The sequence below is a fragment of the Homalodisca vitripennis genome, chromosome 1 (genome assembly GCF_021130785.1).
Source record: "Homalodisca vitripennis isolate AUS2020 chromosome 1, UT_GWSS_2.1, whole genome shotgun sequence".
Classification (NCBI taxonomy): domain Eukaryota; kingdom Metazoa; phylum Arthropoda; class Insecta; order Hemiptera; family Cicadellidae; genus Homalodisca; species Homalodisca vitripennis.
In genome coordinates this window covers 248,400,387-248,414,016 of record NC_060207.1, presented here as the reverse complement: position 1 = coordinate 248,414,016, position 13,630 = coordinate 248,400,387, and the positions used below count along the sequence as shown (strand labels likewise).

Below are 13,630 nucleotides of genomic sequence, written 5' to 3'. Positions count from 1 at the left end.
TTCATCAGCGTATCAGCATATTGTATCAGATGACCATCAACGTAGTGTGGCTGTTAATTTGCATATAGCAAAAAGAGTATTGGATTAAACTATGTGATACACCAGCAGCTATACCTCGCAAACAAGAGATATAACTCTGCTAAACAGATCACCTGCCTAAAGCAGCAAGTATGATCTACACTGTCAAGAGCTCTTCTAAGTTCACAAAAATTACTAAAATGATTACTTTTCACCCAAATCTGAGATTAGTTGTTCAATAAGATAATTTATAGCACCATTAGTTGATTTGCATTTCAGAAATCCAAATCGATTACCAGATAAAGCTAAATAATCCGACATAAATCTTATCAACCTCTCGTAAAATAGGCTTTCAAATATCTTACTAAATGTTGGAATAATTAAAAATTGGTCTGTGGGTGTTGAGATAATTTTTATTCTTATGACCCTTCGAAAAAACGGAAAAAATTTAGAAAACTTCAAAGTAGCTAGAAAATTCATTTTGAGAAATACAGTAGAAGTAGTAAACAGAATTGTTATACAAGTGATTACATATAAAGCTATTAATACTTTAAGTGAAACCCTAGCACGGTGTTTTAAACATCACAAGTAAAACTATTCTTTGATATGGCAGTAGCTGCTTCAAACCATATCATTAAAACATAAATAAATAAATAGTAGGGATATTGAGTTATTCTATATTGTTCTTGATCTTGATTCTTGAATATCCGCACTAATTTGAATATTGTAATTCTGAAAAATGTTAAGCTGGCGGTATTTTCTTTTCTTTTCGTATTTTAATATTCTGATAAATATAAGAGAAATCAAGATGTAGAAAGTACCTGTCTTTGCCGATATTTTTGTGAATTTAGGTCCTTTAGTTTTTTTTTTTTAGTTAAATGTTTTATTTTTGATAAGGGAAGCATTGTTCCAAAACATCCAAAAATATATCATGTAATGTTCATAGCTTTACGATTTCTCAGATTGCAGTCACTGAGTGAGTGGTTCTTTGTCATGTTAGTGCCTTGTCCCTTCAAGTACTGTAAATATTCCATGCCACAATGATTTGCATGTCCCTTTGGGACCCATTTCGGGTAACTTACACATTCACGAATGCATTCGATTACTTAAAATTTATTTCAATGTTAAAATAATATACAATGTTAACTAAATTGTTTGAATTCGTCACTGACGCCATTTACTGTACAGTAAAATGCTATTTTCATTGATGTTTACAGTACACTACTCTTTCAAAACGCTCTAAACGTTCCGTTTCCGTGGGAATATATATATACGGTTTTTATTTTTTCCCTTTTACATATAACCCTAATTTTGCCTTATTACGAACATAATTCAAATTGCCAAATCTGCCTTTATCAAGTGATGTGACGACCAACGAATGGCATTTTATTTTTATTTGTATAGACAACAGCAGCAGCTTCATTCAGTGTTGACGCATATTGAGGTTATGTACGCGTACTTCTATTTACACAACATAACTACTACCCTTAAAACCGTACAATGTTGGATAACATTAAAATTATGCTGGTGTTAATAAACTGATATTAAAATTCCATTTACTACTCGTCGTTATAGATTTTATTCGCAAACCCTTGTGAAATTTAAATATAGATTATTTATGTTCCACATGTACCGGAAGACTGTAGTAAAACGTTCCATGAATAAAATTAGAATGAAATTTTTCTGATTTATGAATATTGACGTTCATATGTTGCATTTAGAATTGCTCCCCTCAAACTTTACTGTATTTAACTGTTTAGTTTGACAAAATCAAATTGTTGTAATAAAAAAAACAACATCGTTTCACGTTTTGAGAGAATAAGTCCATTACTTGGACGTAGTGACAAAAAATATAAACTTTTTCCCATGTTCGGAAGACTACAGCTTCCAGGCGTGAGTTTCCGGGCTCATACACACATGAGAGAAAACTTATTTTGACTCAAAGGATGCGCTCTTAAAATTCTCTAACATAAACTTTGAAACGTACCGTATTGCATTATTTGGCGTTAACCATTTTCAGTTAATCAAGTTACATAATTTGTGCTGTTTTATTTTTGTAATTTAAAATGGTATTGTATTGATAATAGCAGTCCTGTCTGCTCAGCTTTCATACGGTTATGTGATTCTAATGCCTCATCAGGGAACAACACACTAGAACTTCTAAAGGCTGTTTTATTTAAAAAAAACAACGTTTTGAAGCATCAACAAAGAGATATCCTGTTACTGTGTACATTGTAATGTTACAGCTGTTAGTGTAATATTAAAAGCGCAATTGTTTCCACTTGAGTTGAACCGTGGTGTGTCAGTAGGCCAATGTCGCCAAATAATTACGACAGCCTCACTTTAGCCTACTTACCTGCAATCTTCACTCCATCTTAATCTGCATTAACATCTAACTCACTCGCTCTTCGAGGAACCCCGCGTTGTGAAAAGGAGGCAAAGGACGTAGGGTAGAGACCAAGGCTGAAGTTACCACCAGATTAAATTCTCATCATTTCGGGAATTTGTTACGAGTAAACAATTAGTTCTAGTGTCTAGAATCGTGTTTCATAAGTAACCACAGTGTTATTATAGGTCAACACGTTCACTGTCACACGAGTAGCCTAGTAGTGTGTACCGACTATTCTTGGATAGAAAAAGAATAAATACACGAGTTTTAACAGCTTGTTTATTTCTGCGTTTAAACATTTAAAGAGCAAAATAACTTAGAACAATAAGGTATTTCAAATATTTATTTCGGCAAGATCGAAAAAGGTATAGGTTTTTGGCAATGTTTAACCAAACTGCAACTTTGAAAATCCATAACTCGGAAACTAGTAATTCTATTAATACCAAAATTTTAAACAAGTTAGGTACGATTATACTGTTTGGGTATGTACTAAAAGTTAGTTAACATTTTTATTTTTGACCGGGTGGTACAGAAAAGTTTGGCATTGGTCACGTTATGAAGCTTTTAAAGGTATTATTTTGGGTGTGTACTTTGTAAACTAATATTTAAAAGTTTAATTTATAGCACCTGTTTTATTTAACAAGATTTTTCCAATTCACCTCGGTTGCGCCTGCTCGTTAAAAACGCGCAAACTGCCGCGGGCAGTGTTCATTAGACCGCGCAAACCGTGGCAACTGCCGTGGGCAGTGTTCATTGGACCGCGCAAACTGCCGTGGCAACTGCCGTGGGCAGTGTTCATTAGACCGCGCAAACCGTGGCAACTGCCGTGGGCATTGTTCATAGGAATGCGCAAACCGCCGTGGGCAGTGTTCATTGGAACGCGCAAACTGCCGTGGCAACTGCCGCGGGCAGTGTTCATTAGACCGCGCAAACCGTGGCAACTGCCGTGGGCACTGTTCATAGGAATGCGCAAACCGCCGTGGGCAGTGTTCATTGGACCGCGCAAACCGTGGCAACTGCCGTGGGCATTGTTCTTAGGAATGCGCAAACTGCCGTGGGCAGTGTTCATTGGAACGCGCAGTGTTGCCACGATCGTAATAAGTTAAATAATATTTTAATATATTTGACCTTTTCACATCATATTGTCCCATAAGAGATTTGGAACTTCAGTGCAATTGATTTTAAACAAACTATTCTACTATCTCCTTCCTGGACACCATACTACACGGTTCAGCAGGAAACCATCCTACATGGGAAGAAAAATCTTCAACACCCTACCACTCAACCTGAAGAATCTTGGAGGGAATGAGTTGAAGAAAAGCCTTCAAGACTGACTCATGGAGAGACCCTTTTACACCATGACAGAATTTTTTGACTCTGTAAACAGTACATTGTAAAGTAAGAGACCTGAAGATTTCAATTCATTGTAAACTTACACTTCTTTATACGGTGGTTGATGTATTAAGTGTAGTTACAACTATTCTGTAGCAGTCTTAGTATGCACTTATTTTTATTAACGTAAACTGTACATATATTTCTAAATTTATTTTGTTCTTTAGTGTAATGTGTTTTTTTTTAAATCTTTCTTTCTGTCTTTTTATATATTATGTAGTAAGCGCACAGTATTTTAAAGGAACTCAGAGCCACGCACAGGATTCGTCCCATGTGGCTCTTTATTCATATTGTAATGTGTGATTGATTGTAAAATAAAGACTTTCTATTTCTGTTTTTATGCTGTTGTAAATAAAGAACTTTTGACTATTGACTATTAATAAAGAGTTGGTTAGTATAACTTTAAATTTGTGGAATAGATAAAATTTTATTGTGAGTTCCCCTGTCTCAGAAATCACATTTTGTTTACACATACGGTGTGTCCATAAAGTGTGTAATAAATAAAAAATTGTAAAGGTTATCAAATATAACTATATTTTAATTAAGTTTTGGTAAAGAAATATCCTTGCACAAAATTTGATGAAATAATGTGAATTTCCAAGGTCAATTTGATAAAACTTGTAAAATGATTGGTCTTGATCAAATAACCAATGATTAGACAACTGATATGGTTGGTCAGAAACCATTAAGTTTTGGTAGAACTTGATAAATATTGGTAAAGGCCGTCATTAGGAGATCATTCAGGAACTATGTTCAGCAGTACTAGCTATAAAATTGACCAATGTTAGTATTAAACAAACTAGATATTTGTAATAAACCAATGCAGAGAACCAATTATTGTAAAGCCTTATCACTCAACACACTGGAAAAATGTCATTTTTGTCTGTCTGTCAACATGATGTATCGAAAACAAACTGACCCACAGACTTGAAATTTTGTATGAACCTTCATTTTCTATACAGGCATCACTGTTTGATGATAGGTCACTCCATAGGATTTGGTTGAGAGTTTGCAATATTTTTACACAACTTTATGGGTAACTATGTTGGCAATTATAAAATAGCAAAATAACAATTTTTATCAATAAACTGAATTCAATCATATAAGATTTAACATATAACTTTTATTCATAGAATAAAAGAGAATTCACTGTAGTAGAAAAGAAAGTGAAGATTTGATTTCAGTGCACTCTAGTGTTGTAGTACCCTCCCTAGCTCACCGAAACTGTTATTGAAATGTATCATGTGACAAGAAATCTTGAGAAACATTTCATCTGTAGACATTCAGTTGAGCATGAAACTTCACTCCTACATAGACAAGAATGAGTTCAAAGTTGGTGAATGTCCGGACACGGAATTTGCCTGTGCATCATTGAAGCATATCACTTAGTAGATTGACACAATTTCTCTTTAGTCTGCCAGGGGGAATGTACAATAATTGTTTGCATGATTTTCTGTCTGTCTATTAGTTCAAAGGACACTTCAAGAATTAAATGACCTATATACGTGCAATTTTGCATGTAATCTCAGTGAAGCTTGCTGTGCAACACATTGTGTAGCACATTGTTAGTAAGGAGCTGAAATAAATTATTTGTATACATTTTAGTATGAATACAGTGTCTATAAAATGTAAGTACTTTTGTACAAAACTGTTATATAACTTTCAGAAATAACATTAATATTTTTGACTACCAGAAAGCAATAAAGTTCTAACTACATTCCCCTGTTTGGACAAAAGGTAAATGCTCTTTACATTTTGTGTTCTCTCACATTATCCAAACACAAGAAACACAGGAATGTGTTGAACACTTGTGACCTGGGTTTAAAGATTTCCTTCTTGAGAAAATGTCAACAATTATTGACACTCATCACAAGAACATGCCTGGCTGACTTGTTTGGCTGTCAATCATCGTCACCGCAGCCCTATAAATGAGGTACTTGTAAACAGAGCTGGCAATGGTTTCACATCAGATCCAAGAATGTTGCTGAGAGTCGTGGAATTCTGCTCACTGCTTCTCGCGTTCCAGGTAACAATTGCTACTTCCTCTGTACATGAACTGAGCATTTTTTTGGGAAAACATGTTTGATGAAAAGTCAATGGGAATGATTAGAAAGAATGTAGTACTCAATAAACATTTTAACTTTATGTTTAATGTAAAATTTTATTGTGATATCTGTAAAATGTTAGATTCAGTACATAAAACCAACCATCAGATACCTTACATAAATATTACATCAGTGTCAGCTCGTACATACCCTCAAAGTGCTGATCTTCAGTCTTTGTATATAGTGATATGACTATTATTGCTTTACCAGAGGCTGTTTTTAATTTCTCCAGCTAGGCAAAAATATAACCTGAGTAAAATTAATAATTCATACTATTAACCATCTGATACCTTCCCATTTCGACCTAACATGGCTGACAATCGATGTCTTTATCAAGGGAAATTTCTCTATAGCTTTCTATAAAAACCTGATTGTTTGCTTATAAAGTGCAAATTGACTCTTGGATCCTGGCCTATCAATGTACATGTTACTAACACAACAAGATTTACAGAAAATTCAACATACAGTATAGAGGAGGAATTGTTAATTTAATGGTTTAAAGTTAATACTTTGGAAGTGCTCCATACCCAGATTAAAAAATAAATAATGATAGTGATTAATACTTTTTTGTTAAAAAATTATTTACATAGAAGCAATGTTTCAAAAAAAGATTGAATGATGTATATTTTTTTTAAATGTTGAGAGATCTAACATAGACTCCTTGTACAAATCCGATTATGCCCAAGTGATATTTATTAATAAAGGGTTTTTAATTTTTATTTACTTTTTTGGGCTCTTAATTGCTTAACTACTTGTAAAGAGACAATTTAAACTTGTTACCCATAAATATGGTTAATTTGCTTCAGTTTTATGATGGATAAAGATAGAAAAGGTGGTCTGAAACACTCTATTAGATAGATCAGTGTTATGCAGAATTTTAACTACTTAGGTACACGAAGAGTTGAATATCAGTATAATTATGATTCAGTGAGTTAACTAACACATATCGCTTTATTCATGGTATAAAAAAGAGAAAATAAAACACCATGTTATTTATAGGTAAATTAATAATTGGATTACATACCAGGTAATAAAATTTTAAAGTCTTATATATTGTAATATGTTTTTGCAGGTAGTGCTGGCCGTGGTTTTGGCAGATCAGCAGTCAAAGCAATTAAGAGGTGTGAACAGGTCAGGAGCCGAATACAGTTGTGTGAAAAACCTCGGTATCTTTGAGGGACCTGTGGATGATAATGCTATCAAGACAATGAAAAAATGGAACATCAATGTAGTTAGAGTACCTCTGAACGAAGATTGCTGGCTCGGTATCAACGGTCATACACCTTCCTTCATCGGAAGCAATTACCAAAATGCTGTGATCAATTATGTGAAATTACTTCGTCAAAACGACATGACAGTTATCTTAGACCTGCACTGGACTGATGGAATATACGGAGGACCCGGTCAAGGAGATTGTTACGATAATGCTGCAAAATGTCAGAAGCCTATGCCAGATAAAGAAAATGCTCCTAAGTTTTGGAAATCTGTAGCTTCACAGTTTAAAAATGATGAAGGTATCATATTTGACTTGTTCAATGAACCTTTCCCTGATATGGTAGTGAATGACAAGTCCGCTGCCTGGAAATGCTGGAGAGACGGAGGCAGTGCGTGTCCTGGATTCCAGTTTGAAGTCGCTGGAATGTCAGATCTGCTAAATGCAGTCAGAAGTACAGGAGCAACAAATCTAGTAATGGTCGGTGGTCTGACCTGGGCTAACGATCTGTCGAGATGGGAGGAATTTGTCCCGTCGGACCCAGCCAACAACATAGCAGCATCGTGGCACAGTTATAACTTCAATGCGTGCAATAACAAGAATTGTTGGGAGTCACAGATAGCCCCGATTGCTACAAAGTATCCTGTTATTGTGGGAGAGATCGGAGAACACGGATGTACTCACAGCTACATTGATGGTTTGATGGAATGGTTGGACAGTAAAGGTATCAGCTACCTCGGTTGGACTTGGAACACTTGGGATTGTAGTTCAGGTCCTAGTCTGATATCGGATTACAGTGGAACCCCGACCGAATTCGGTAAAGGTTTAAAAAATCGTCTATGTAAATCAACATAACTACATAGCAGCTTTATCCTATAACTTGTTTTAAAACCTTTCTTTCTAATTTCTATAATTATATCAATATAATGTTTTATGTTTCTAAAATGGTTTTACTAATTAATAGACTACAGATGTTTGACTAAAAATAAAGATATTTACTTTTTTAGTATAAGTGTGTAGTATCTTATTTTATTTGTAATTCTTGTACATTTAAAATTCAAATTAACAACGGGTTAATGCACCACTATAAGTAGAACCACTGTAGAACTGTAACAGATGTGGATGCAGATTGCATGAAGCGAGGCTCAGCTACCACTGTAATAGGAGTAAGTATGTCATGTTTATTTTGCTCCAAGTATATTTGCTAAGTTCAAATGACATAACATGTTTGGACCTACAACTATGAAAGTTATAAATCTTATTAACAACAGAGTAAAGCAGTTTCCAAAATAGATACTAAAATTATAAAAATTAAAAATTTTATAATGATGCCAGAAAATTAAATAAAAAGTGTGTGTTTTCTTATAAACACACAATTAACTTTTATTGTTAACAGACAACACAATTTTCATATATCATTCATCCACATATAAAGTCCTATTGAAATAAAGCTCAAAACAAATTTATAAATTAAACAACTATAATAAAGAAGGAAGTACACAAATATTAATTCTTAGGCTAATAATTTTCTTGTTATGTGTATATATTACGTGCTTTAGATTGTTGTGTGTATATATTACATGCTTTAGATTGTTGTGTCTAGAATGAAAGTATGAATTGACTTATTGATGATACTACTCTTAGTTTATGATACATAAAACACTGCCAAATTGTATCCTGATAATTCTGGACATGTCATACATTTCTCACAGTCAATGCTGTAAACATACTGTTATTTGAAATATTGTAATTGAATTTCAATGCATTTTTAAACATTTACTTCCTTGTTATTTGATAAAACAGAAAGTAATGTAAATATTTAGTAATTAACATTACCAGTGCTAAAATGTGTTACAACATTGCCAGTTGTAACACATTTTAGCACTGGATGAAGTGCCTTCTCATGGCCTGATACATAATCAAAGCTATTACACTGAACATCATACAATATTACTGATTATCCTTACCTGTAAATATGTATAAAAAAACCACAACCACAACATTGCCAGTTGTAACACATTTTAGCACTGGATGAAGTGCCTTCTCATGGCCTGATACATAATCAAAGCTATTACACTGAACATCATACAATATTACTGATTATCCTTACCTGTAAATATGTATAAAAACCACAACCACAACATTGCCAGTTGTAACACATTGTAGCACTGGATGAAGTGCCTTCTCATGGCCTGGTACATAATCAAAGCTATTACACTGAACATCATACAATATTACTGATTATCCTTACCTGTAAATATGTATAAAAACCACAACCACAACATTGCCAGTTGTAACACATTTTAGCACTGGATGAAGTGCCTTCTCATGGCCTGTATACATAATCAAAGCTATTACACTGAACATCATACAATATTACTGATTATCCTTACCTGTAAATATGTATAAAAACCACAACCACAACATTGCCAGTTGTAACACATTGTAGCACTGGATGAAGTGCCTTCTCATGGCCTGGTACATAATCAAAGCTATTACACTGAACATCATACAATATTACTGATTATCCTTACCTGTAAATATGTATAAAAACCACAACCACAACATTGCCAGTTGTAACACATTTTAGCACTGGATGAAGTGCCTTCTCATGGCCTGATACATAATCAAAGCTATTACACTGAACATCATACAATATTACTGATTATCCTTACCTGTAAATATGTATAAAAATCACAACCACAACATTGCCAGTTGTAACATATCTTAGCACTGGATGAAGTGCCTTCTCATGGTCTGGTACATAATCAAAGCTATTACACTGAACATCATACAATATTACTGATTATCCTTACCTGTAAATATGTATAAAAACCACAACCACAACATTGCCAGTTGTAACACATTTTAGCACTGGATGAAGTGCCTTCTCATGGCCTGATACATAATCAAAGCTATTACACTGAACATCATACAATATTACTGATTATCCTTACCTGTAAATATGTATAAAAACCACAACCACAACATTGCCAGTTGTAACACATTGTAGCACTGGATGAAGTGCCTTCTCATGGCCTGGTACATAATCAAAGCTATTACACTGAACATCATACAATATTACTGATTATCCTTACCTGTAAATATGTATAAAAACCACAACCACAACATTGCCAGTTGTAACACATTTTAGCACTGGATGAAGTGCCTTCTCATGGCCTGTATACATAATCAAAGCTATTACACTGAACATCATACAATATTACTGATTATCCTTACCTGTAAATATGTATAAAAACCACAACCACAACATTGCCAGTTGTAACACATTGTAGCACTGGATGAAGTGCCTTCTCATGGCCTGGTACATAATCAAAGCTATTACACTGAACATCATACAATATTACTGATTATCCTTACCTGTAAATATGTATAAAAAAAAACCACAACCACAACATTGCCAGTTGTAACACATTTTAGCACTGGATGAAGTGCCTTCTCATGGCCTGATACATAATCAAAGCTATTACACTGAACATCATACAATATTACTGATTATCCTTACCTGTAAATATGTATAAAAATCACAACCACAACATTGCCAGTTGTAACATATCTTAGCACTGGATGAAGTGCCTTCTCATGGTCTGGTACATAATCAAAGCTATTACACTGAACATCATACAATATTACTGATTATCCTTACCTGTAAATATGTATAAAAACCACAACCACAACATTGCCAGTTGTAACACATTTTAGCACTGGATGAAGTGCCTTCTCATGGCCTGATACATAATCAAAGCTATTACACTGAACATCATACAATATTACTGATTATCCTTACCTGTAAATATGTATAAAAACCACAACCACAACATTGCCAGTTGTAACACATTTTAGCACTGGATGAAGTGCCTTCTCATGGTCTGGTACATAATCAAAGCTATTACACTGAACATCATACAATATTACTGATTATCCTTACCTGTAAATATGTATAAAAACCACAACCACAACATTGCCAGTTGTAACATATCTTAGCACTGGATGAAGTGCCTTCTCATGGCCTGATACATAATCAAAGCTATTACACTGAACATCATACAATATTACTGATTATCCTTACCTGTAAATATGTATAAAAACCACAACCACAACATTGCCAGTTGTAACATATCTTAGCACTGGATGAAGTGCCTTCTCATGGCCTGATACATAATCAAAGCTATTACACTGAACATCATACAATATTACTGATTATCCTTACCTGTAAATATGTATAAAAACCACAACCACAACATTGCCAATTGTAACATATCTTAGCACTGGATGAAGTGCCTTCTCATGGCCTGATACATAATCAAAGCTATTACACTGAACATCATACAATATTACTGATTATCCTTACCTGTAAATATGTATAAAAAACCACAACCACAACATTGCCAGTTGTAACATATCTTAGCACTGGATGAAGTGCCTTCTCATGGCCTGATACATAATCAAAGCTATTACACTGAACATCATACAATATTACTGATTACCCTTACCTGTAAATATGTATAAAAACCACAACCACAACAATGCCAGTTGTAACATATCTTAGCACTGGATGAAGTGCCTTCTCATGGCCTGATACATAATCAAAGCTATTACACTGAACATCATACAATATTACTGATTATCCTTACCTGTAAATATGTATAAAAACCACAACCACAACATTGCCAGTTGTATCACATTGTAGCACTGGATGAAGTGCCTTCTCATGGCCTGGTACATAATCAAAGCTATTACACTGAACATCATACAATATTACTGATTATCCTTACCTGTAAATATGTATAAAAAAACCACAACCACAACAATTGCCAGTTGTAACATATCTTAGCACTGGATGAAGTGCCTTCTCATGGCCTGGTACATAATCAAAGCTATTACACTGAACATCATACAATATTACTGATTATCCTTACCTGTAAATATGTATAAAAAAACCACAACCACAACAATTGCCAGTTGTAACACATATCTTAGCACTGGATGAAGTGCCTTCTCATGGCCTGGTACATAATCAAAGCTATTACACTGAACATCATACAATATTACTGATTATCCTTACCTGTAAATATGTATAAAAAAACCACAACCACAACATTGCCAGTTGTAACACATTGTAGCACTGGATGAAGTGCCTTCTCATGGCCTGGTACATAATCAAAGCTATTACACTGAACATCATACAATATTACTGATTATCCTTACCTGTAAATATGTATAAAAAAACCACAACCACAACATTGCCAGTTGTAACACATTGTAGCACTGGATGAAGTGCCTTCTCATGGCCTGGTACATAATCAAAGCTATTACACTGAACACCATACAATATTACTAATTACCTGTAAATATGTATAGGTTGTAATAAACACACAGTATAATCTTTGAAATTGTGATGTTTTTATTCATAACAATATGATAAACGGTTTCAAAATCTATTGGTTAACAAGTTATTTCATAATAAAATGTGTATATGGCTACATATAAAATATCCATTGATATAATACTTTCCTAAAATACATAATTCAATGTTCTTATAAAATGTAATAACAAATAACAAAATATTGCCACTACACTCTAATATTCCAAAGCACATAAAACAAATAATTCTTGTCCTGATGTTCGAGTGCCTACAGCTACCGTAAGACCTTTTTTAATGTACCCGCAAAAATACACAATCCAAATTGCAAGTTATGACCATTTCTTACATATTAGTTTCTATACATTATTTAGTATGTAATTAAATTCTGTAAAACTTAACAATATTATGTACAATGACTGCAAAGTTGTACTGAGGTAAAGTACTTATGCTACCTACTTCTGACTACTCTACTCTATTAGTGTACTGCACTGAAATAATTGTATCTGTAAATATGTTCTAATTGTTTACAGTTTTTAAAATTTCAGGTACTAAGACTAGAACCACTTAACAGTAAAACCTCTATTGAAGTAAACAGTGGACAAAACTCAGCTTTAAAGTGTATTTACAGGAAAGTTATGTATTCAGCTGCTAACAGTATTGCCCTGTGGTAACACGATCACAGTTCTATATTACAGTTATTCCTGGTTTAGAATGACGAGTGAGGATAAAGTATTTCAATTATGCAAAATAATTTTAACTTTTACCATCAAATCAGGGTGTGAGGAGGTTACAATACAGAGAAAAACAAAATTCAAACTGAAAATGGAAACAATTTTGAAACTTATTAATTAACCTGTAAATGTCTATCTCAGTACTTGGATATAACAGATTACTGCCTTACAGCCTTGTTGAGTCTATAATCGACAGCATAGATGAAGGACAATTTGTAACAGCCTTATTTTTAGACTACAGGAAGGCTTTCGACTGTTTGGGACATGAGCTGATCTCTAAAAAACTTATAACTTTAGGAGTAAGAGGCTTAGAAAACAAATGGTTTGTCAGCTGCCTTAAAGAGAGATCCCAAGTTGTAGATATCCAACATACTACAGCTGGCCTTACTACCATGT

General features: G+C 33.9%; 1 protein-coding gene across 1 annotated transcript; it reads left to right on the top strand.

Moving 5' to 3' along the window:
• The first annotated feature begins 5,712 nt into the window (after positions 1 to 5,712).
• Positions 5,713 to 8,129, top strand: LOC124353248 (endoglucanase-like). The gene is made up of 2 exons (XM_046803174.1): positions 5,713 to 5,825; positions 6,977 to 8,129. The coding sequence occupies exons 1-2, from the start codon at positions 5,778 to 5,780 to the stop codon at positions 7,970 to 7,972; spliced, it is 1,044 nt and encodes a 347-aa protein (XP_046659130.1). The 5' UTR covers positions 5,713 to 5,777; the 3' UTR covers positions 7,973 to 8,129.
• Positions 8,130 to 13,630: the final 5,501 nt, after the last annotated feature.